The 24702-nt window shown below is 32.8% G+C and overlaps 1 protein-coding gene across 2 annotated transcripts in view; it reads left to right on the top strand.

Annotated features, from left to right (window-relative positions):
* Pigk (phosphatidylinositol glycan anchor biosynthesis class K) overlaps positions 1–24702 on the top strand; it is a 99997-nt gene that overhangs the window by 14807 nt on the left and 60488 nt on the right. The window contains exons 1-6 of one of the 2 annotated variants that reach the window (XM_070007320.1): positions 5240–5259; positions 15643–15778; positions 17826–17937; positions 21837–21933; positions 23837–23954; positions 24150–24260. In XM_070007320.1, coding sequence (XP_069863421.1) covers positions 5255–5259; positions 15643–15778; positions 17826–17937; positions 21837–21933; positions 23837–23954; positions 24150–24260 — 579 coding nt within the window. In that variant the 5' untranslated portion in view covers positions 5240–5254. Of the gene's footprint in view, positions 1–5239; positions 5260–15642; positions 15779–17825; positions 17938–21836; positions 21934–23836; positions 23955–24149; positions 24261–24702 lie in introns of those variants that run through there. The other variant, XM_070007319.1, reaches the window with a different exon arrangement.

The following is a 24702-nucleotide window of genomic DNA, read 5'->3' as shown; positions in this document are numbered from 1 at the left end:
AAGATCTGATAGTGATTAGAAGAAGGACATAATTAGACCGTCAGGTGAATTCTAGTAATCTTTCTATAAATTGGAAAAAAATTGTTTGCCTGTTATTACTCTTGATTTTTAAGTTGTATTGATAGTGTGACTTTATTGCTGTTGTTCATGCTGCTGTGGACTTGACTTTGTCTGAGTTAGAGCTTTAATAAGAAATTTTAGCACTCTTATTATTCTCTATTGTAGCAACATGAAGAAAGACTTGGCTATGCTAGTTGTTTCAAATACTTGTCTTTCTCTTCATTAAGAGCAGTCAAATGGAGATCTATTTCTATTCTTTTCCCCATGTTCTAGCAGCTATATTTCCATTAGCCAACATAATTCAGATATTTGTAATGAGTAATTTATTCCTTGAGGTCTTTATGAGATAGTTTTTCCATTATATGTTTTAGAAATTCTCAGGATGGTCAAAAGATTCTATTAAGGGTCTGTTATACATTATTATATTAAAAATAGAATCCATTTGAATTTAGGTTTATGGCTAGACCTGTCCCCTGTCCCCTGTCTCCTCTTCCCTCTCCCCTTTTCTCTCTCCTCTCTTCTCTCTTCCCTCTCCTCTCTCTGTCTCCTTTCTTCCATCTTTCCTCTTCTCTCCATTTCCTTTCCTTCCCTTCCCCCTTTTCTCCCTTCCCTTCCCCCTTTTCTCCCTTTCCTCCCCCTTTTCCCCCTTTTTCACCCCTTTTCCCCCTTTTTCCTTTTCCCCTTTCCGCTTTCCCCTTTTTCCCCTTTTTCCCCTTTTTCCCCTTTTTCCCCTTTTTCCCCCTTTTCCCCTTTTTCCCCTTTCCCTTTCCTTTCCCTTTCCTTTCCCTTTCCTTTCCCTTCCCTTTCCTTTCCCTTTCCTTTCCCTTTCCTTTCCCTTTCCTTTCCCTTTCCTTTCCCTTTCCTTTCCCTTTCCTTTCCCTTTCCTTTCCCTTTCCTTTCCCTTTCCTTTCCCTTTCCTTTCCCTTTCCTTTCCCTTTCCTTTCCCTTTCCTTTCCCTTTCCTTTCCCTTTCCTTTCCCTTTCCTTTCCCTTTCCTTTCCCTTTCCTTTCCCTTTCCTTTCCCTTTCCTTTCCCTTTCCTTTCCCTTTCCTTTCCCTTTCCTTTCCCTTTCCTTTCCCTTTCCTTTCCTTTCCTTTCCTTTCCTTTCCTTTCCTTTCCTTTCCTTTCCTTTCCTTTCCTCTTTCCTTTCCTTTCCTTTCCTCTTTCCTTTCCTTTCCATTTCCTCTGTTTTCTTTTCCTTCTTTTTAGTACTGGGGATTGAACTCAGGGTTTCACACTAGCTAGGCAGGTACTCTGCCATTTGAGCCATGCCTCCAAGCTCCTTCTTTTGCAGTGCTTTTTTTTTTTTTTTTAAATTATCTTTAAGTACAATTGCCATGTAACAAAGCAGTGTATGAATACAATATATCTTAATCAATGTCACTCCTTTCAGCATTCTTACCCAACTCACCCCTTTCCTCACTGTTCTTTATTTTGTAGGATATACATTTGATTCTTGGCTGCATTCTCCCCTTCTTCCCTTCATTCATCTACCCCTTTCCCCTTAACCTCACTCTACCCACTTTGAGTATCTGCTTCTTGGTGGTTTTTTTTGTTGAATTTTTTGACTTTGCCTTGCTAAGGAATACACTATCTAAGTTCTCCCTTAAATCTACCATATTTCCATTAATACATTTATGTACACTTGCATATCACATAATGTATTTACTTATAAGTTTAAAAGCTAAATCTAGCTTCCACATAAAAGGGAATATATGTATCTTTTGTCTTTATGGCTTGACTTACTACTTTACTTACGTGATTTTTCCTAGGTCTTCCCATTTCTTTACAAATGATACAAATATCATTCTTTCTAATGGATGTGTAAAATTCCATTGTGTAATTATGCCACATTTTCTTGATCCATTTGTTCATTGAGGGCATCTGGGCTGATTCTGTATCTTGGCTATGGTGAATAGTGCTACAACAAACATGGTGGTAATGGTGGCTTTACTGTATTCTGGTTTGTAATCTTTTAGGTAAACACCCAAGAGTGATATTGCTGGATCATAGCATAGTTACTTAATTTTTTGAGAAATCTCCACATTGCTTTCCAGATTGGTTGAGCAAGTTTACATTCCCACCAACAGTATATTATGGCTCCCTTTTGGTTGCATCCCCACCAGTATCTGTTATAGTTTGTTTTCTTGATACATTATTACTGGGGTGAGGTGGGATCTCAGTTTGATTTTGAGTTAGTATCTTGATTTATACTCTGCCAATGTGAGCTTTGATCTTTCTTTTTGTATTTCCCTGTGTTTCTGAGGAAGACAGGCATGTGCCACTCATAGTCATATGCTTCTCCTGTAGCTGGGATAATAAGGAATTACCATCACAGTCTCCTGATCTTTCCTGCCCAAGTAACTAGGATGACAGGCTAGAGCCACTGTACTTGAAAGCATTTTTAGTCTAACATGACTGTTCTTCTCCCAAACAAATTATACTAGTTAATATTAATAGATCATGTCAAGTAGAGAATTTTTAAATAGAAATTACCTCATTTTATTATAACAGTCTAGAGATTTCTATAATTATATGTACTTATGATTAAAGTACCTCATTAAATTCTACAAGGTATATTTACATATTGAGTATATCTCTAAGTTTCTTATTTTCTTACTTTCTTCATATTTGTTACTTTAGTGTCACTCTTCACTATTCCATACATCATGTATTTCAGCATGCTTTGTTGCTATAGTACGTGCTGAGCATCTCTAATCTGAGAATCTGACATGTTCCAAAATCTGCAACTTTTTGAACCTTAACATAATACCTCAAGAGGAAAATTTCCGCACTTGATCTCAGGTAATAGGTTATAGTCAGAATGAAAGTCCACTAAGAATATTATATAAAATTACTTTCAGGATAGGAAGCCAGTGGCTCCAATGAATTGCAGTTGATACCCAGAGAATCATGATTTGAAGCCAGCGAAGACATAAAAGTCCTTAAGACTCCATCTCCAGCTAACCGACAAAAAGCTGAGGTGGAGGTATGGCTTAAATGGTAGAATCTAGTTCAAATCTCAGTATTTCCACTCCCAGATTATCTCAGGCAATATACATAAAGTATGTGAAGCATAAATGAATGTGTTTGTTTAGATTTTCCTCCCATCTGTAAGACACATACACACGCACACGCACACACACACACACACACACACACACACACACACACACACACACACACACACACACACACACACACACACACACACACACACACACACACACACACACACACAGAAATCTGTCAAAATCTGAAAACTGAAACACTGGATCGCAAATATTTCAGATAGGCATTACTGAACCTGTATATGCTTCTGTACTTCATCAGCTTTGTAGCTGTTTATTCCTGCTTCTAACATGTTCTCCTTTCCAACTCATCCTACACACAGCTGTTAGGATTATCTTTCTCAGACACTGCTTTCATCTTTTCCTCCCACAATTAAGAATTTGCACTTATTTTCTTGTCTTTTTAACAGACCCCAAATTTTCAAAGTGCTTTTGAACTGTGCTAATTCTTACTCACTATGTTCAAATTGTCTATTTGTTGTGATATCTGCTCTATACTATCTGCTATTTTTCATTTCTATTTTGATCCATTAATCCCATGTAGAACACTTAGAGTACCTTGTGTTCACCTAGAACACATAGAGTATCTATGTTTACTTGTCTTATCTATCCATATATCTTTCTTAATTTTCTTTTCTGGAAATAGAATATTCTATCTAGGAAGGTCACTGACTGCCTTTTTAAATTTATATTTTAAGCCATTACAGTTACTTTATACAAGTTTTAAATAAATTTGTAAGTTTAAAATTTTGTTCTACAACCACATAAGTTAAAAATGTTATTAAGTAGTTGTGTAAAGAGGTTATAATTCTGTATGTTAGGTTATGTGTACAGTACACCTTGAGCAATGTCACACCTTCTATCTTTCTCTCCCAATAGTCCCCTTCTTATACTTACCCTCAAGTTATATGGTTCAATTTTTATATACTGTACATTGAATGTAATAACTGCATGTGCTTACCCTTCTCTCTATTTATGTATTCTGTGTTCCCTCTTTTCCCTCCTAAATGTTTCTGCTTCATGGTATTCATTTTGATAAATAGTTCAGTTATAACCATTTTCATATTATACATATATAAATAAATAATAAAGTGGGTAACATATTTTATAATTAATATGTTGATAATAATTTTATTATTTTACCTTATTTTTAAATTTTTTTTTATTGTAAAGGTGATAATACAGAGAGATTACAGTTGCATAAGTCAGGTAATGAGTATATTTCTTTATGAACTGTGTCACCTCTTCCCTCGTTTTCTTCCAGTTTTTTGCCTCCTGACTCCCCTCCACCACAAGTTGTATAGTTCATTTTCAACATAGTGTCTAGTGAATATCACTGCTGAATTACATTACCCTTTGCCCTACCAGTTTTGTGCTTCCCCTCACTTTTTCCTTATTTTTAATGAGTAAAAGGACCAAAACTATATAAGTGTTTTATAACTAATTTGCATCATACTGTCACAATTACTATCCAAACAATTTTAGGAAGGCACTGTACTGCTTAAACCACTCTGTCAGCACATCAAGAATATTTAACTTGTGCCTTTGAATATTTTGTCTCTTGTCTCCCGTCACTTACCAAGTTTTTCCTCATATGCTCCTTACAATATAAATAATAGTGTTTGAACATAGATATTTCTATATTCTGAACAAGCTGTCCTTTCAGTCTCATATTGGCAGCCAACCTGTCTGACACTCCACATGATGTTCCTGGTGGAGAAGTGAATAATGTCTTGAATAAGGAAGCATTTAGTGTGGTTATGAAAGTGAGATATGCTTTAAGGAGAATTGTGACAAAGGTAAAAAGAACATTTGGGCTACTACCTTTTTGTTCTTGTGTTTAGAGAATAAGTAGGACCAATTTGCAAGACTAAGACAACCTTGAAGGGGTTTTGTGGAGCATAGATGAAATTTCTTTCTTGATTAAAGATCTTGGGGTGTTGCAGAGGAGAGAGATGTCTGTTCCTTTACCAGTACTTCAGTGTTTTCATATCTGGTAACCTGGTTTTCTTGACTGTGTTTTTTAGGATGGGCTGTTCTTGAGTCTTGTTCTTTCAAATGAACTCTTTTTTCCTTTTTTTCTTTTTTCGTGGTAGTGGGGATGGAACCCAGATACTCATACCTATGAGGCAAGTACTCTATCATTGAAGTATACCTCTTCCCTTTCCACTTTAATTTTAGAGTCAGCGTATCAAATTCTTTTTTAAAAAATGTGTTTTTTTATTGTAAAAATACTGTACAGAGGGGTTATAGTTACATGAGCAAGGTAATGAGTACATTTCCTATCAAGCATTGTTACCTCCTCCTACAAAACCTTGTTTAGAATTTGATTTGCATGGTAGTTGTAAGTTTGCAGATGAACTTAGGGAAATGTGCTTTTGGGGGTATTAAATATTTTTATTTATGAGTGAACTCTACTTAATTATGTGTTTAATAACATTCAATTAAGTTTTACAATTTTTTTCTACAAATATGTCTGATACGTTTCTAGTTGTTTTTTGTTGATATTGTAAATGATACCTTTCTCCAAATACTATATCTTTTCTTGATGTGCATAGAGTTGTTTCTTTGAATTTTGTTCTAGAGGCTTGCTCTAAGTAATATTAATAACTTGATTGTAGATTGTTTTGCTTGCCAGAAAATCTGCAGTGACAGCTTTCTTCCTTTCAGATCTTTATACCTGTAATTTTTTTTCATCTTCAGAGTCTTCAATTTTTAAATTTGAGGGATAAAAATGGTCTCTAAAGGCTTCTACACTAATAGCCCCCCAAATATTTTATTTTGTGCATGATAAAGTGTTCCTGAAAGATAATGTAATATTTAAGGCCAAAGATTGAATAGTGGCAGACCTATTCCTAGAGTCCTAGTTTAGTGATTACATTATACTATGTTGCCCAGTTCATCAGTACAAATAAATGAAGTAACAAGGAAAAAGGATATGTGAAAGCAATTAATTAAAAATAAAGGTAAATGCTAAATGCCTTGTGAAGTTGATGTTTACATGATAATATATACAATTTATGATTATAAGCAATAGCTTAATAACTTTACAAAAATTACTGTAGCCTTAAGCTTTTTGTAGAGCTGTTATTTATTTCAATTTGAAGATTACTCAGCAAATTATTTTTATTTTCACTTTGGCTTTCCCAAGAAAGTGAACCTATTTGTGTTTTACATCCAGTATTTATGTTAGAATAAGAAGCAGTTTGGTTTCCTGAGTATTTGTAGTGGCTTTATTAAATTTTAAAATTAATAAGCCAGTTTAAAATTTAGGAGCTCCAAGGAGGAGGCAACAATGCTTGATAAGAAATGTACTCATTACCTTGCCAATGTAATTGTAACCCCTCTGTATAGTATTTTCACAATAAAAAAAGAAAAGAAAAAAAAGAAAAAAAATTAGGAGCTCCAAACAATTGTGTAAACATGAAAATGTGTGAACAACTTAGATGAGAGGCTGTTATATATGGTGTATAGTTATTGCTTTGTTATTGAGTTAGGCGAGACCAGAAAAAGATGGAGAAGGAGATTGATTTAAATTGTGTTTGCTTCAGATTAACCAACAAGGAAGCAATACAAAAGATACATGATGAGGTAAGTGTATGAGAGGTTTATAGTACCTCTACTTATTCTGGTTTCTCATATAATTTGGTAGTTTGGCCCATACTGTAGAGAGTGAGAAATTAAGACAAATCAGAGGAATCCAGAATAGACAATAGGGGGAGAGTTTTATTGTGACTCAAAATTCTATCTCCTTGACACAATTCTTTACTCTGTCTAAAGTGCATACTTCCATGTTTTACTTCTTACTATGTAATGAGGCCCTCATGGCTTAAGTCACTATTAGTTTTTTTCATTGTGATCAAATTAGTCTCTCTCAGCTTTTGTTCCTTCATGTATAAATCGGGAGAAAAATACTCATCTAAATGGGAGTAATTATATTGTTGGTTGATGGCTCCAGCATTAATTCACAGCTTTCTTTTCCTTTGCTTCTTGAATTGGCCTTTTATGTTTTCTAAAATGATTATACTGGTCTGATAATAAATGACTTGACATTGATTTAATGATGTTATATGTTAGTTTTATTATTACTATAATAAAGACTCATAAAAGTTTTTGTAAGAAAGGTCATATAAAGATACTTTTAAGTTGAGTCATTTTCAGTGATGAGTTACCTGTGTATAGACTTGACAGGTCACATGATTGGAGTGAGTGATGTTAATACAACACACTGTTGTGTTAACACCTGAAACTATTTTTAAATTCCAATCTCAGTAAGGCTTTATTCTTGGTGCCTTTTCTTAATTTTTTTTTCCATGCTGAGGATTGAACCTAAGGCTTTGTGCATTCTAAATAAACTCTCTGACTGAGCCACACTCCTCCAATTCAAGCTTCAGTTTTGAATTTCCACAAAATTCTATATCATTTTAGTATTTACCTCTCTCATACAATGAGTTTTAGTGATTCTTTCCAATTAAGAGGGCCTACCTATACAATAATTACTACTGTATGGCCAACAAGAGTCTCTTCTTTTTACTTGACTCTTAGTTACTTTATAATTTTCTTCCTTTGGACATTTGTTAAAGGCAAGAAACATAAGTAGATATGGGTTCCTATAGATGACTGTATCTGGACTGTTATAAATAAATGATGAATTCTTAGGGAGAAAGTCATATCTTTGGGCTTCTCTGAGTGTGATGATTCTTGTAATTAGACATTTTGGGGGGGAACCTTGACAATCATGTCTTTGCCTAGACTTCAATCCTCCTACCTCTACCTACTGTGTACCTAGATTATACATGTGCACCACTACAGCCTCAAATCATAAGATTCAGATATGTTATTTTAGAAAGTAAAACCTGTGTTAATCATAATTTAATTCCAGCACACTGTAAATTTGAAGTCTATTTCCATTGAAATTCTTAGTGCTTTGTGTATGGGATTTGAAATGAAGGTTCTTTAATACAGCAATAATAGGACCAGAAAGGAAGTACACTGAGGCTTAACATATCTAGGTCAAACTATAAAATGCCTGGCCAATTGCAGTCCAACACTTACGTGTCCAGACTAACTATTCATATGAGGCCTTTTTGGTGGAGTACTCATGAATTTCTAGGTTCTCTTGTCTTTATAAAGCTCATGCTATCTATGCCTGGCTGTAATCTCCATGGCCATTTAGCAACTCTATAATATATAACGGTAGGTAGAAATTTCTGAACTCTTTGAAGATTTTGGTCTAATCATACAGCTGGTCCCAAGTTGGGATTGACACAGGTGTTGGAAATGGCTATGGCTATTTCAAAAGAATTGAAATAGAAATATCTCATTCCTAAAGCATTGTTAATCAGATTTTATTGTGTCACATTAGGGCAAGATTTTCAGTTTTCTAATGTTAATACAGACTTGAAAGCTATACTTCTAAGATTAAATGACTTATTTTGGGTTTATAAAAGTATATATAATAAATCCTAAAAGTATATATAATGAAGTCTATGTTTCTTCGAATCAAGGAAAATTAAAGCACTAAAATGAGAGTTGTATAGAGCAATTATGTCTCTTTAGTATTTGTTATGTGTAAAACTTATAAAAAATTGTCTTTCTGATCACTATTTGAAAATAGAGTGAATGGCAATTTATGTTATCTCAAAGAACGTTGTTTTTAGTAGAAGAAAGAATATGGACTTCAAAGTCAAATCTCATTCTTTATGCTTAACAGCCATGCAACTTTGGGCAAATAATCAGATCTCACTGTATGAGAATAGAGAAAGAATTCCAGGACAGTTAATTCCTGTACTCCACACCTTCATTACTTCTGCCTTATTGTGACTAAATTGTATTAGTAATTCTATGTTACAATTGGAAGAACTTTTATTAGGTTTTTATCTAGAAACTTACTGTTTCTATTATAGTTAATTTGGTTGCTACTAAAATTCTGTATCCTGGGGTCTTATTCTACATATTATACTTTTTTCAATTTAAGTCATTTTTCATTTCAAGACCTGAGATGCAGTGGTTAATTTTGCAATCTAATCTTGTTTCCATTTTTATATAACCTTTGACTTTATTTTTTTTACAATTTTTTGAATTGTGGAATCCAAAAATTAATAAGTTGGATAAAATTTTTATAACTGCTGAGACAATTTAATATAGAATAATGGCATCAAATTCATGAGAATGAATATTACTTTGAAACATTGAATTTTATTTGATTAGGATTTACTAAAATCTCTCAGCTCATTATTTACTTTTTGATTTTAGCAATGACAGTCCCCATATATTGTTCTTTAAATTTTATCCCGTTTGACTTCTCTATTCAAACAGAGAACAGAGCAGAGGCTAAATACTCTCCAGAACCAATGTTGTTTTCTGTATTTTGTCTTTTGCCAAGTAAAAATTTTAAAAATAGTTAATAAACATGCCATCTAAGTCCCCTTAATAAAATGATGTTCTGGATATTTTGCTTAATGCCTAGAGAAAATTGAGAGAACCTTTTATTTTCTTACTATTTGACCATTGAAGGTACTAGAGAAGACATAATGATGTTTGCACATATTTTTTTAGGTAGATGTGTAATTCAGGCATGTGATCAAATCTTAAATTGCTTGCAGCACTCTAAAAAGGTTACATACAAATTGTTAAAATTTGGTTTTGCTTATTAAGATCCCAAATGCTGTCACCAGGTAGTTGAGTTAAGGAGGTTGACTATATCATTACAGGAAAAATAACAAAAGTGAAATTTTGTTAAACATGAGAGTGCATAAAAGATTATACCTATTGGTTTTTTATTATAATGGAGTATTTATCATGATTTTGTATTAAATTTAAAGTATCTTGGTAAGAAGTTAGTTATACTAGATGAGTGACATTTCTGAATGCAACAGTTTTGATAGTGACTTTTTTCAGTAGGACTAGGGTTTGAACTTTGGGCTTCATACTTGCTAGGCAACTGCTCTACCACTGAGCTACACCTTCAGCCTGTTTTTTTCCATGATTTTTTTTAGTTTTATTTTTATCTTTAAGTAAAAGGAGTTGCCATTTAACAAAGTAGTGTCTGAATACAGTGCATCTTGGTCATTGTCACCCCTTTCAACATTCTCCCCAGTCCCTCCCAACTCCACCTCCTCTCTTGATTTTCTTAATTTTTCAGAATGTATATGGAATTTTATGACTGCATTTCCCTCTTCTTCCTCTCTTCATTTATCTATCCCTGTCCTCTGCACTGATTATTCTTGAGGGTCTTGCTTTTTGCCTGTGCCTGAATCATGACCCCGCTATTTTAGGCCTCCCACTGTAACTGGGATAACAGGTGTGTGCACCATCACTCCCAGCTTCCTCCATTAAGATGGAGTCTGACAGACTTTTTTTTATTAGACTCATATTCTCAGCTTCCCAAATAGATAAGATTGAAGACATGAGCTGGCATCTGGCTGTGATTCTATGAGCCACACAAAATGTTTTAGAAATATAGTGACTTTTAATTTTGGTAAGTAATGTACAGCTTTAAGTTTTAAGCCTTGGGGCTTATGCATTTGAATAGTTTAACTAGGAGTGAGCTTGTAGAAATAGCAACGGCAAGACAAAGGAGAATTTGTTCACATCATACTAATTTTAGCCCTATGAGAAAAGGGGTAAGAAGTGTGTAGGGTATTTATTTTACTTGCCCCCTCATGCATTGGAGTAAGAGTTGTATATATGGAGGAGTCTTTGGAGGTAGCAATAAATAAATAAATAAAGTTCATACTGTGTATACTGAAAAATCTGGCAAGGTTGGTGTCTGAGAAGATCTAATGAGAGAAAGCCAGCAGCAAGATGTATCCCCAATGTCTTTCTATAGAAAAAAATCAGAGACTTTGAGGAATTGATTGGAGAACGTCCAGAATATTAGCTTCTTCATCCCTTTAATTTTTAAGGAAGCTCTGGAAAATTCCCTTGTGCCTTATAAACTTATAGTGGAAATTATAAGATGTAGTACTATTCTTTGATGTGAGAGTTTGCTAAGGTTTCTGGATAGTTCCATTTAGAATTTCAATGACTTGTTTTATTCTAGTTATGTGGCATAAAAATGAACCAGTTACAATGAGTCCATGAGTATTTAACTTAGTCATCTGAATCAGTTAATTTGTCAGTATAAGACAAAACTCCTATTAAATCTTTCCAACTGTCAGTTCAGAATTTCAGGGTATTACAGAATTGTTAAAAGCAAATGTTCGTGTTAAAAAGAGATCTAGGATTGAAATAAATCTCCACCACTTGCTAGCTAAATGACCTAGGGTATGTTCTTTACCTCTGTGTATTTCAGTTTCATAACTGGTAGTCTATACCTCATAGGGATAATGTACAGGTTAATACATATAATATATTCATGATTTGTATGATGCTTGAGATACAGTAAATATTTAATAAACATTAGCCAATATCTTAATATAAACCACATATGACTTTGAATATGATTCTATACCTAATTATGTTCATATAATTTTCAGTATGATAATATGTCTGCTACTGATGACTTTTGCTATCTGCAGTATATTTTTTTGAGTCTTATTTGTAACAATGTAAGTTTGAAAAGTCTACGAATGGTAATTGTTTGATATTTGGCAATTTGAAAGTAAATTAAAAAATCTTAAATGGTTCAACATCTGTGGCTAGCACATTGTTTATGATTCGTTTCACAGTGCAGTGATGGTGACTTATTCATTTAGAGACTTTCCAAGACGTGGAAGAAGAGGAAAAGGAGGAAGAAGAAAATGATCTTAGATTAACTTGATTTTTTTTTTTTTTTGTCAGTTGTAAGGCTTGAACTCTGGGCCTGGGTGCTGACTCTGAGCTCTTCAGCTCAAGGCAGATGCTCTACCACTTGAGCCATAGTGCCAGTGATTTGTTGAATTTTTATGATCCAGTGGCCATTATGCTGCCACTGGAGCACAATATTCTAAATAATTTGTGTTGGAAGTGGGGAGCAACACATATGAAGCAGAAACTCAGAGGGCCAGATTTAAGAGGCCATCGAAGATTCTTAGGACACATATTTTTGCTGCTTTAATTTCAGTGGCTATTCTAGCTTGAAATGGTATTATTGAAGATAAGCCTGATGACACTTGCTCTAGTAGTTGAAGATGCTAATTAGTATCATGCCTACAGAATGTGGAACAATATTAAGGCTACAATTTTAAAACACTTGGACCAATAGAGTAATTCATTTAAATTTTGCTCAGTGAAAATTTTATCATGGTAAACCAGACTATTATAAATGAAAATTTATGACTCTGTAATTTCACATTAATGCTCTAGGACTGTGAAAGAGTATTCATCCACTTAAAATACCTATTTTACCTCTTGGTTGGTTATTGGTTCGTGTTTGAGCTAAGAAAGAATTTCAGGGAGGCAGGTAGAGAATGGCCTACCAGCCCAGTATAAAATTTACCTGTTATTCAATGTTAGGTGGACATCGTATGAGGATCATTCCCTGCACTTTCACATATTTGTGTTTGTATAGGTGAGATTGAATTTTTTGGCTATTTTATGAGAAAATTTAAAACTGCATTTTTTATTGCCCCAGATCTTAAAAAATAATCTGTTTCAGCACAAACAAGGTACTCAATTTTGATCAGATAGCAAAAAGTAGAAAGGGGAAAAATATCAGTAGTTTTCTTTATGTTTGTTTTTAATCTAAAAAAAGACAGAGAACAGTTATACTTTATGAATATTTATTATATACTTACAGTGGTAAATACAAAGAAGTAAATTCATGTGTATGTTCTCACTTTTTTATTACTAGGGAGTACATGATTTTAAAACATGGAAACTGTTTGTATAAATAACTACTATATAACTGAACTTGCCATATAATTTGAGTGTTCACTTTTTCTTTGGGGTTTGTGTTTAAAGAAGACCATATTATATATGCTTTGTTGTGTAAAGTAGATTTTAGAAGGGTTTGGAAGGAATAGTGTGAGCGTTGAGTCATCACATATGGTAGAACTGGCTTGCCATACTATAAGATTAGCATGTTCTTTCATGGATTGGTTATATTTTGGGGATTTATCTTAATTTTAATAAGATGAAAACAACTTGTTATTTATAGGAATGTAGAATTCTTTATGTTTTGAGTCTAAATTTTTTTTGTATTGAATCCAGCAGTTGTGCTTAATTTATTACCAAAAAGTGCAGATTCAAATAACTACTGTGATGTTAATCTTATAGTCAAGTGAAAAAGACATGTTAGGAGTCAGTGAGATCTCCCAATAGGCATTCAAGGAATGTTTTTGGCAAAAGCTTATGTAATTACCAGGTCTGAATTCTTGAATAGTATACAGATGCTGAAAATTATTAATTGAATATTGTACAGTATACTTTTTAAACAGACATTTTCTATATCATTGAATTATATTTGTAGTGTCTATGTCAAAAGAAAGAAAAAATAAAAGTAGAACCAGACCAGAAGCTCTTCTGTCAAGTATAATAGCATTCAATTAGTTTTAGCAAAATAATATGATCCTCCAAATGTATTAGGGTTTTTAGAGGATCTCTGGTTTTATAGTTTTGTTAGAATGTAATTTATAATTTGGGAACCCTCATCCTAAGTAGTTTATTTTCATGTAAATATTTAAGTATCATTATTCCAAAAATTTAACATGGGGAGCAAGTGAGAATTTAAGTTCTCAGAAGCTGATTAGAGTAGTTCTCTAAACCTAGTTAGAATTACACTTATAAATCTTTGACATCTGTTTCCTGACATGATTCTCATTTATCTACCTTATTACAAATATAATCACTTTATAATATAGTGACTATATTTAATCAAACATCGTTGTATGTATTCTGAGGGCCAAAACTACTTGTAAAAAGGTTGATGATATGATTTTAAGATAAAATTATTACTTCTTTATGACTGATAGACATTGGCCATAAGGAACACTTATTTTTATCTTGAAATTTGTGTATCTGTTCAATCTTACTTAACTAAAAGTTATAACTGGTGATTTATAGGTTAATATAAATTAATGATTGCCTTAAGTTATTAAAAAAAGAGGAGAAAAAATATTTTTAATTTTATGAAGAATGACTTTCACTGTTCTGTGAGTATGAATCAGTAACAGCTAAAGATCTGATATTTGAATGTGGCAGGACTGTAACATTTTCAAAGTAGAAATCTAGCCAATTTTTAAGAAAAATCAATGTTTCAATTTTGAACTTAAAGTGTATCTGGAACATATGCAGAACATTTTCTTCTTGGTATCTCCTGCCAAACTTATTATGTATGCCACAATAATTTTCTCTTATGTTTGGGAAGCTCAAGTGTATGGCAGAATAAAGAATTTCTTAATCTATAGTTACTAATTTTAATGGTAGAATCAAGATCAGAAGTATTTGAGAGACATTTTAAAATTCCTTGCTAAAAAATTTTATGTAGGGCTAGGAGTATGGCTCAAGTAATATAAAGCCTGCCTGGCGAATGTGAAGCTCTGAGATGAAATTCCAGTACTTCCCCCTCTAAAAAAATTATATGTAAAAACGGAGAGTTTTATTCATTTAATTTATTAAGTACCTACCATATGCAAGACTTTCTTACTAAGCCTGAATGACAGGCTTAGTAAGATGATGAGGACTGATAAATCTCTCCATCTTCTAAGAGCTTATATTCTCATGGAATGATGGTGGGAGATGATAATTTCAGATTCCTAAATATCCTGCAGAAAATAAAACACCTAATGAGCTAATGAGTACCTTGCCTGAGATTGGAATGATTTGAGGATTTGTTTGGAGTGAAGTCTTATTGGTCAGTTGTTGTAAAGTAGGAAAATCATTCCATATTTCTGAAAAAAAAAAGGCTAGTGTAAAAAGGAGGAGCATGAGTGAGATGATAATAATAATAGTGAATGTGAGTGGTAGAGATTGAAGTTGGGGAGACAGAAACCAGATCAAATCAGCCTCTTGGACTATATAACTAGTTTTGATTGTATTCCTATTGGGGGTTCTTTGGATGTTTATACATGAGAAGGTTTTAACTCACTTGAGCAAGTTTACTCTGAAGGCTATAAAGAGAATGGAGCAAGATGGAGTGAAGCTTGGGAGGAGTGGTGTGAGTCTCACTGTATACCTGTGCTACACTAATTGCACATGCTGATAACTTGTATGTTTTTCTAGTTGTGCATTTGGAGTGTGAAAATTAAGTTCTCTGAAATACTCTAGTTTAAAGTAGACTGTATAAGACATGAGAATGTTAAACATGACATAAAGTATACTGTTGGGGGAAATATTAAGTTAATAAATTCAAGTTTTGTGGATAAGTTCATGCTAGATTGCCCATTTTCTGCTTTAAAATTTATACTAGTAATAACCACTAAAATATGAAAAAATGATTAAGACCTCTTTAAATATATAGTTGCAAATTAGTTACTGCTTTGTGAGGAAAAATCTGAACATAATTGCTACCTGATATAAATAAACTTTATGAGTTTAATGTTTTAGTTTTATTTAATGATTCTATCTGCTGGGAATTTGTTTTTTTCTAGTCACATTGTCTTGATGCTTGCTGATGATATGGCATGCAATGCTAGAAATCCTAAACCAGCTACTGTGTTTAGTCATAAGAACATGGAACTGAACGTGTATGGAGATGATGTGGAAGTGGATTATAGAAGTTATGAGGTAATTTGTTTAATCTAACAACTTTTTGGAAATGCTATCAATTTTAAGCTCTAAAACAATGGGATAATATTGTTAATTATTTTTCTTCAAGTTCAGTACATAATTGTCACTGAGTTTTGCTGTAATTTTTCTCTAAAATTCCTATCAGGGACATAATACATGAGTAAAATTCTTAAAGCATGAAGATTTCATGTATGTAGCTGAGATAGAAAAAATTTACATTGCTTTCTATATTAGAGATTTTAGTGGAGTTCATATGGTAACTTTTTCTTACAGGAAATTTTTTTCATATTTGTTTTTTATATTTGGTCTAAAACTAGAAATTTAATATTTTAAATAAAAATAATAAACATTTTTAGAAAAACTAGTGAGTAACAAAAAGTTAACCCATGTTTCTAATTAAACATTAAACTTCTTTTAATATGCTTCCACTCATTTATGTACATATAATTAAAGTAAAAATGTCATTATATTTGCATTGGAACTAATTTTAAAATTTAATACATCGTGATTGTGCTTAAAATTTGAAGACATAGTCCATTATATATCTTACACCTAGATAGTATCTATAGTTATTGTAGACACTTATAAATGTTTAATGAGTTAAATGTATATAAATATTTTACCTTTTACTTATTTATGTAATCGTTGTAGAATATAGACCAAAATCCCTACCCCCTTGTTAGTCAACAAGTAGTAGTACTGTTAGTATTATTAGAAATCAGGGTGCTGATGGCTCATGCCTGGAAGCCTAGCTACTGAGGAGGCTGAGATCCAGAGGATCATGGTTTGAAGCCAGCCTGAGCAGAAAACTCTGCGACTCTGTCTCCAAAATATCTAGCAAAAGCTGAGCTGGTGGTATTGCTCAAGTAGTAGAACGCTAGCTGAGCAAGCAAGCTGAGTGAGTACGAGACTCTGAGTTGAACCCTAGTACTAGTATGTACGTGTATATATATGTGTGTATATATAAATGAATATATACATAATTATGTATATACATACACATATGCAAAATGTAAATTAATGGACTTAAACACAAATTTATACACTGTGATCTAGGAAAATGTCTTAAAAGAAAGTTAAATAGATTTGCTTATTTTTAATGTCAGATTATACATTATCTATGTCTTAGCTGTTAACTTTAAGTATTTTATGCTCTATAATTTAAAATATGCCTTCAAAGTATACCAGAAGGCTGGAAATTCCAGATTGGGAAATTTGGCTTAAAGTGTTATGAATTTTTTTACATGTTAAAGATACTCCTAAAGAAATCTAACACAATGCATTCAAAAATCAACTATATATATTTATGGAGATTATTTATGGAACTGTTCTCTTTCATGATTAATCTATAATTAAGTAGTTATCTAGTAAGCTGTTATAATGTAACTGGATTTATTTATAAAATTTTATATTTTGTGTCTTCCTAAAGAATTGTCTATGTAAACACGTTCATAATTTTACTTTTTAAGCTTTTGGGTACTTTCTATATTTTACATAACATTTAAAGTTTTAAATGTAAGAATAACATTTTTCCCCCTAAATAGTTTTTGCTTTGTTCTCTCTGTGACTCTGCCTCTGTTTCTGTCTCTTTGCTTTTTCTCTCTTTCCTATCCAAATTTATAATCCTTTTTTCTTTTCTGAGTGTTGGGATTACAGGTATGCACCCCATGTCCTGAGAGATTTTAGTATTTTTAAAAATAGACATAAAGTTACTTAGATTTTTTTGGTATGTTTTTCAATAGTAAAAATGTTGTACAGGTGGTTACAGTTACATGAGCAAGGTAATGAGTACATTTCCTATTGAGCATTGTTACCTCCTCCTTTGTTTCTCCCCTACCATTCCTTTCCTCCCCCCTCCACAACTGCACAGTTACTTAGATTTTTATGTTTAAGTAAATGTATTTCAATTGAGCTATAATTCTTTTTGTGCTTTAGTTTTTGCTGAGTAATTCCTAGAGAAATGAGGAGTAATGATTTTGAAAGTAATACAAATAAATTTTTTTTTTTAGGTTCTATTTTACCTGATGTCTCTTAATTTTTTCAGGTAACTGTGGAGAATTTTTTGCGGGTATTAACTGGTAGGATCCCACCTAGTACTCCTCGGTCAAAACGTCTTCTTTCTGATGATAGAAGCAATATACTTATTTATATGACAGGTAATTTCAGCATGTAGATAATGCATAGTATACTATTGAAACTTCAGGGCAACTCACAAGGGGAGCTACTTAAACGCATTAGTGATTTCACCTTCAAAGAGTTTATTCTGTAGTTGTGGATTGTCATGATCTAGCATTATTTGAAATGATATATGAAAATGGTAGATTGAACATTTAAATCTGAAATGCTACAAAATCTGAAACTTTTTTTGGCACCAACATGGATGACATTGGAAAATTTCATACCTAGCATTGTAGAAAAGATAACAAAATAGAGATGCACTGAAAATAATGGTGTAAGATCATCTTTAGGTTCTGTGGTTCAAGTGTACATAAGACAGAAATTTATGTTTACACTTGGGTTTTATTCCCATGGTATCTGGGTATGTAGAAATAAATGTAAAGCCTGAAAAGTCTGGTACTGAACCACTTATAATCTCAAGCATTATCGATAAGGAATCCTTTACCTTGTAACATCTTGTGTTAGTCCATGGTTTCTTATCTCTATGCTTTTTACTATTGCATGTTAATTACTTTTTCCTTATTGTCTTGGTATAATGTCTCTGACTTCAGTTTTATTGTTAGTTCTCCTACTAAAGTGCTTAAAAATTAAAAATCTCCCTCTGCTGCTCAAATCTTTATAATGATCTTCCATTAATGTATTCTCAAAGCTTATTGTGCAAAAGGATTAACGGTGTGGATGATTAGACCTTATCCTGAAACTTACTCAGTTTTGGTCTAGGATGAGGCTTATGAAAATTATATTGTGGGCATATTTCTCAAATATGAGATGGAAATATAGTGATCTGTTAATTATACTTTGAGGAATATTGGAAATAAACCACTCCATAATAAAATTTAGTTAAATATTATGCATAGTTTGTTATGATTTGATTATGTTATGCAGCCTTAATTCTTGCATTTCTTTTTCTAATAGATACTTCACTGTTCTGTCCTCTCAAACATGTCCTTATACCATTGCTTTTGCTTATGATGGCTTTCAGTTCACATTGCCTGCCTCTTATTTTTTAGAGTTAGCTCAGGAGTCCCTTCCTTCAGAGATTTCCTAAGTCTGAGGTGACCTATATCTCTAGTTACCTGGAACACGTCCTAGTATACATCTGTTGTCTTAATGTAATTATAAATGGCCCTTCTTTTTACCTCAGAAGTATCCAAAGACACTTCTAATTTTCTTAGCAAGTATAGACACTGCATTCCTCTTTACACTCTCATGTTAATCTTCAGTTTCTCACATAGCATTTAGCTCATTGCTTTCTTATTTAAGTGCTATTTTCTGTACTTTATTTGAATTCAAAGATATTGCTGATTATATTTTTTTTATCAAGAGTGTGTGTTATTGTACCTAAATATAAATATTGATCAAAAGATGTTGAATACATTTCTCAGAGGTTTTCTATTCAACTGATAATAAAACGGTATAAAATAATTCTTAGATATCACATAGCAGAGCAGTTAATATCCCAATGTAGTAAGTTTTCTTTATAATATTAATTTACAACTGTTTAAATTCTTTTTAGTATATATTTTTATTATAAAGATACTGTACAGAAGGGTTACAGTACAACTGTCTAAATTCTAATTTTTTAATTTATATACTTTATTGACTCAATAGAGTCAATGAAGTCAGGAAAAATTTCATTTTACCTTATCTAAAAATTATTAAAAAAGTAATATACTTTTTGACAAGAAAAATAAACTGCAGTTTTGTAGCCTAGTTAAGGTACTATAGGCTTTACATTATTTTTATACTTACATTATTATTATTTTTATACTTCTATTTGTACTCCTTCAGAGTAATTCTAGGCATAGAAGAAATCCCAGTCATTTTAAGATAATAAAATAAATAAATAAATTATTATCTTACACTGACTACCTGTTTTAGAAATAAAGGTTGTGTGTGTGTGTGTGTGTGTGTGTGTGTGTGTGTGTGTGTGTGTGTGTGTGTGTGTGTGTGTGTGTGTGTGTGTGTGTGTGTGTGTGTCTGTGTCTGTGTCTGTGTCTGTGTGTGTGTTTTCTAGGGCATAGTTGAATCCATTTTTTACCTATTGTCTTTGGCTACTATTACTCCAGTGGCAGAGTCCAGCAGCTGTGACCGAGCCCACATGACTTGCCACCCTAAAACATTTGTTATCTGATCCTCTACAGAAAAGGGTTCCCAACTTCTTTGAGGCCATAGAAAGGCTGATTATAATATGATAATGAAAATGGCTTACAGTTATTGAAGCACTGTTCTGAATTATTAAGAATTATTATTACCTCATTCATCCTCACAGCAGTCTGATGAGGGTGACACCCAGGGCTACTGCTTATAGTTGTCTCTAAATGTAGGAAGAACATATTATGTTTTTTCCCTACAAAGGAATAATCACTAGCCACATGTAATCTTACAAAGCTGCATGTATCCAGAGGAAGACATGAAGTGTTTTTGTTAACTTTGTTGCCCAATGGAAAAATGTCTTTAAAGTAATCTGTGCAAAAGAGCTACATATATAAGTAAGCTTGTGATGGTCTGGCTGATATTTTTCTTACTTTATGGCTGAAGAAAATGAGCCATAGTTTCATTTTCGTAAAAGAATAGTAAGGTGCACAGTGTTTGAATCCAGATAGACTTCCTCTTTTGTGAATACTAAATATGTGTCACAATCTTCTGACTAGCCCTCATGGAACCATGGGCAATGATCATGAATCACATTAATTGTTGAGAGAGACTTGCACTTCCTAGAACTAATAGCATACTAAATATACGCTAAGTGGTGCTAGCATACCAAGGTGCCAGCTGGTGTTTTCAGCTCATTTTTCACCAAAAATGTTTGCCTGATACTTGACTTACTAAAAAGGTAGAATAAACTTTTAACATAATAAGAGCCAGTGAAAGAGTATATGAATGTGGTTGAATCATAGAAATACTTGAATTATAGAAAACCTCTAAGGGAGCCAGATACCAGTGCTCATGCCTGTAATCCTAGTATTCGGGAGGCTGAGAATGGGAGGACTGTGGGTCTCTTCCAACCAGGGCAGAATCTGTAAGACTATCACTGGAGAAAGCTGGTGGCACACACCTAGCTATGGCAGACAGCCTGCAGGAACAAGATTATGTTCTAGGTACATTTCTGCAGGAATCAAGACTCTTGTCTCAAAAATGATGACTCCAAAAAGGGCCTGGAGGCGTGACTCAGTGGTAGAGTGCCAGCTTAGCAAGTATGAAGCCCTGGGTTCAAACCCCAGTATTGAAAACAAACACTCTTAAAGAGACTGAGGCATGGCTAAAGTGAGAGTACCACCTGCCTGATAAGTACAGACCCCGAGTTAAAAATCAAAAACAAATTTAGATTTAAAAATTTTTCACTTTTACTTTTGGTGGTGGTATTGGGGTTTGGACTCAGTCATTGTACTTGCTTGTCAGGTACTCAACTATTTGGGCTCTTCCTCCAGCCCTTTCTTGATTTAGTGTTTTTCAATGGAGTTTTGATGTCTTGATATTTTCCCAGAGCCAGTATCAGAACAGGATTTTTCTACTGGTGCCTCCTGAATAGCTGGGAAAATAGTTGTATACCACATATCTGGCTTATTGGTTGCGATGGGGTCTTGCTAACCTTTCTGGGCTGGCTTCAAAGTGACCTTCCCGATCTTCTCATTCTGAATGCATGTGTGAACACTGCACCCAAACCCTTTATGTATTATTTTTTAGATAGCTATGCTTATTCTCTTTTTAATTGATAAGATAAGCAATTATATTTATTTGTATTTGCCATCCATATTTTAGCATATAAAGAATAAGTGTATTGAAATATTGCAACAAATTTAAGTAAATGGATGTATAACTATTAAATTTATATTGAAAAAATATATATGCTTTATCTTTTTGCTCTTCTTACAAGGTCATGGGGGAAATGGTTTCCTGAAATTCCAAGATTCTGAAGAAATTACCAATATAGAACTTGCAGATGCTTTTGAACAGATGTGGCAGAAAAGACGGTAATCAGCCAGTGATTCCTTTCATAAATGAATACCAAAGTTTTCCATGATAATTTTTTTTAGTTCTTATTTTACAAGATTTTGATTTACTTTAATCATTTTTTTCTAGCCTTTAAATTTATAGTTAATATTTCCATTGAACTGGCTTTTTAAAAGGAAACTTCAGTTATTACATAACATGAAAAACATCATTGACCTGTAGGATCATATCTCTTGTTCTTTAGCATCTTTTTTTTAATTAAGAAGAAATAATCCCTCTAACCAAATGTCCTCTTATTTGTGGAGATTCTGAATATCTATTTGATTTTCAACTTATCCCCAGTCTTACTTTCTATGACATTCTCTGATTCCTGGGAAGATAACATAATCCTGTTTATTGGATAGTGTGGTTTAATATTCTGTTTTATTTTCTGGGAGCAATGTTGTTTAGCCCCAGTATGGAGGAAAATCTATTTCCTTCTACTTTCCTCTCAACAGCTAACCATCTTATAAAATAGATCTGATTGTACTATTATTTCACCAAAATAAACAAGTATAAGTACACTTTCTCTTTATACACTTTGGTAACTTGCTCAAGTTTAAAAGATTCAAACTTCAAATGAAATCTTTATAAATCAAACCCTACCTTACCCTTTGAAATCAACTCCTCTCTGTTCTCCCAAATTTACTCCAGAGTAAATTTAGAACTGCTTTTTCCTTAGCTGGCATGTAGTTTTATTTTTTTCTGTGAGATAATTTAATCACCTTTATTGTCTGTATCAGATACCATCACCTGACCTGTTTCTCTTTGTAGTTTCTCTTATTCCTCTGTCAGGGCTCAGAATCCTTTGACTTTGTTACACCCTCTCTATGGAGGCAGAAATTTTCTGTCTTATTTTATATAGTACATATATATATATATATATATATATATATATATATACACACACACACACACACACATATAGTATATATACATATATACAATATAGATAGTATGTATATATACAGTATATATACTATATATATTATATAGTATATGTATGCATACACATATATACACAAAAGTTATATGTGAATAATGACACATTTTAAATATAGGATATATATTAAAATAACATTAAATACTGAAATGTTTTCTATAGTATAGTTTTTACACATGTGTATTTTTGTGGTTACTGGCATTTGAACTCAGGGCTTCAAACTTTCAGCTTGTGTGAACTGGTACTTTAGCACTTGAGCCATATTTCTAGTAGGTAGTTTTGCTGGTTAATTGGAGATGGAGACTTTTGGACTTTTCTGCCTCATCTTTCAGAGCTCAGCCTTCTGAGAAACTAGGATTATAAGCATGAGCAACTAACAACCAGCTTGTTTGTTCGTTTCTGTTTTTTTGAGACAGATTGTTAATATGGTGTCTTGAGATTATAATTCTTCTTCTGTAGCTTCCTAGAAGTTGGGATTACAGATGTGATCCACCAAACCTGTTTCTCAATAAATTAAAATGTGTTAAAATTTCGTTATATGTTTGTATGTCTTCCAGTTATAGTTAGTTGAGTATGATAACTAAGTCACATATATATACAAACATAGATGTGCATAAGTATATATATATATATACATATGTATATATATGTTTGTGAATCTAGCTCATTTTCCAGTTCAACGTAACTGTCAAGTAGTTGTTAAGCTGAACATTTGTTTGAATCATATGGTAGTAGTTAAGGAAGAAGACAAAGTTGAGGCAGCTACTTCGTGGCACAATCACTACTCCTTGTTTGGGTGGTTTTTCGAGACAGGATGAGTACTTTAACTTTTAGCTAATAAAATGGCTAAGATGATATCTTACGTTCTAAAAGTATTGTAGAAATATTTGTATATGGTAGACAGCATGACTCACTCAAAGATATCATTACTTTCCTTTCAGCTATAATGAACTACTGTTTATTATTGACACTTGCCAAGGAGCATCAATGTATGAACGATTTTATTCTCCTAACATAATGGCTCTAGCTAGTAGCCAAGTGGGAGAAGACTCACTGTCGGTAGGTGTATCTCCCAGTTTGTAAACTCCAATGTCTTTGGAATGTGTAATTATTTCTGCGATGACTTACATGCTTTGTGAATGTATCTGCCATTTCTTATTCTTAGACTTTAAATATAAGAGGTAACTTTGGTTTTGTCTTAAACATTTTGTTATAATGGTAGAGATATGTGCTAATTTTTCTTTCTTTCCACAGCATCAACCTGATCCTGCAATTGGAGTCCATCTTATGGATAGGTACACATTTTACGTCTTGGAATTTTTGGAAGAAATTATTCCATCTAGCCAAAATAACATGAATGACCTTGTAAGTATTTGCTTGGTTTGATTAGAACACATTAGTACAGTAATCTTAATGTGGTATGTGATTATGCATATATCAGTCTAATAAGATTGTGCCTCCCTCAGAATCTCCCTGGAATTTATTTTACCTTTTCAAAGTTTCCATAACTTTTCTTTTGTAACATTTATCACAGTTGGCCTTTTATTGACCTTACTAATTGAGTGGAATTCTTTCAAAATTAATTGGAAGTTTCTGGAAAAAAGAAAGACCTTATATATTTTTATGTACTCTACCCCTTGTAATATAGTCTTTTTTATTTATTTATTTATTTATTTATTTATTTATTTATTTATTTATTTATATTGTGAAAATACTGTACAGAGGGGTTACAATTACATGGGCAAGATAGTGAGTACGTTTCTTATTAAGCATTGTAGCCTCCTCCTCTGTTTACCCTTCCCATCCC

Source organism: Dipodomys merriami, unplaced genomic scaffold (assembly GCF_024711535.1).
Source record: "Dipodomys merriami isolate MVZ:Mamm:240054 unplaced genomic scaffold, mDipMer1.0.p SCAF_7, whole genome shotgun sequence".
Classification (NCBI taxonomy): domain Eukaryota; kingdom Metazoa; phylum Chordata; class Mammalia; order Rodentia; family Heteromyidae; genus Dipodomys; species Dipodomys merriami.
Note: the sequence above shows the minus strand (reverse complement) of the source record. Positions and strands in the feature narration are given on the sequence as shown.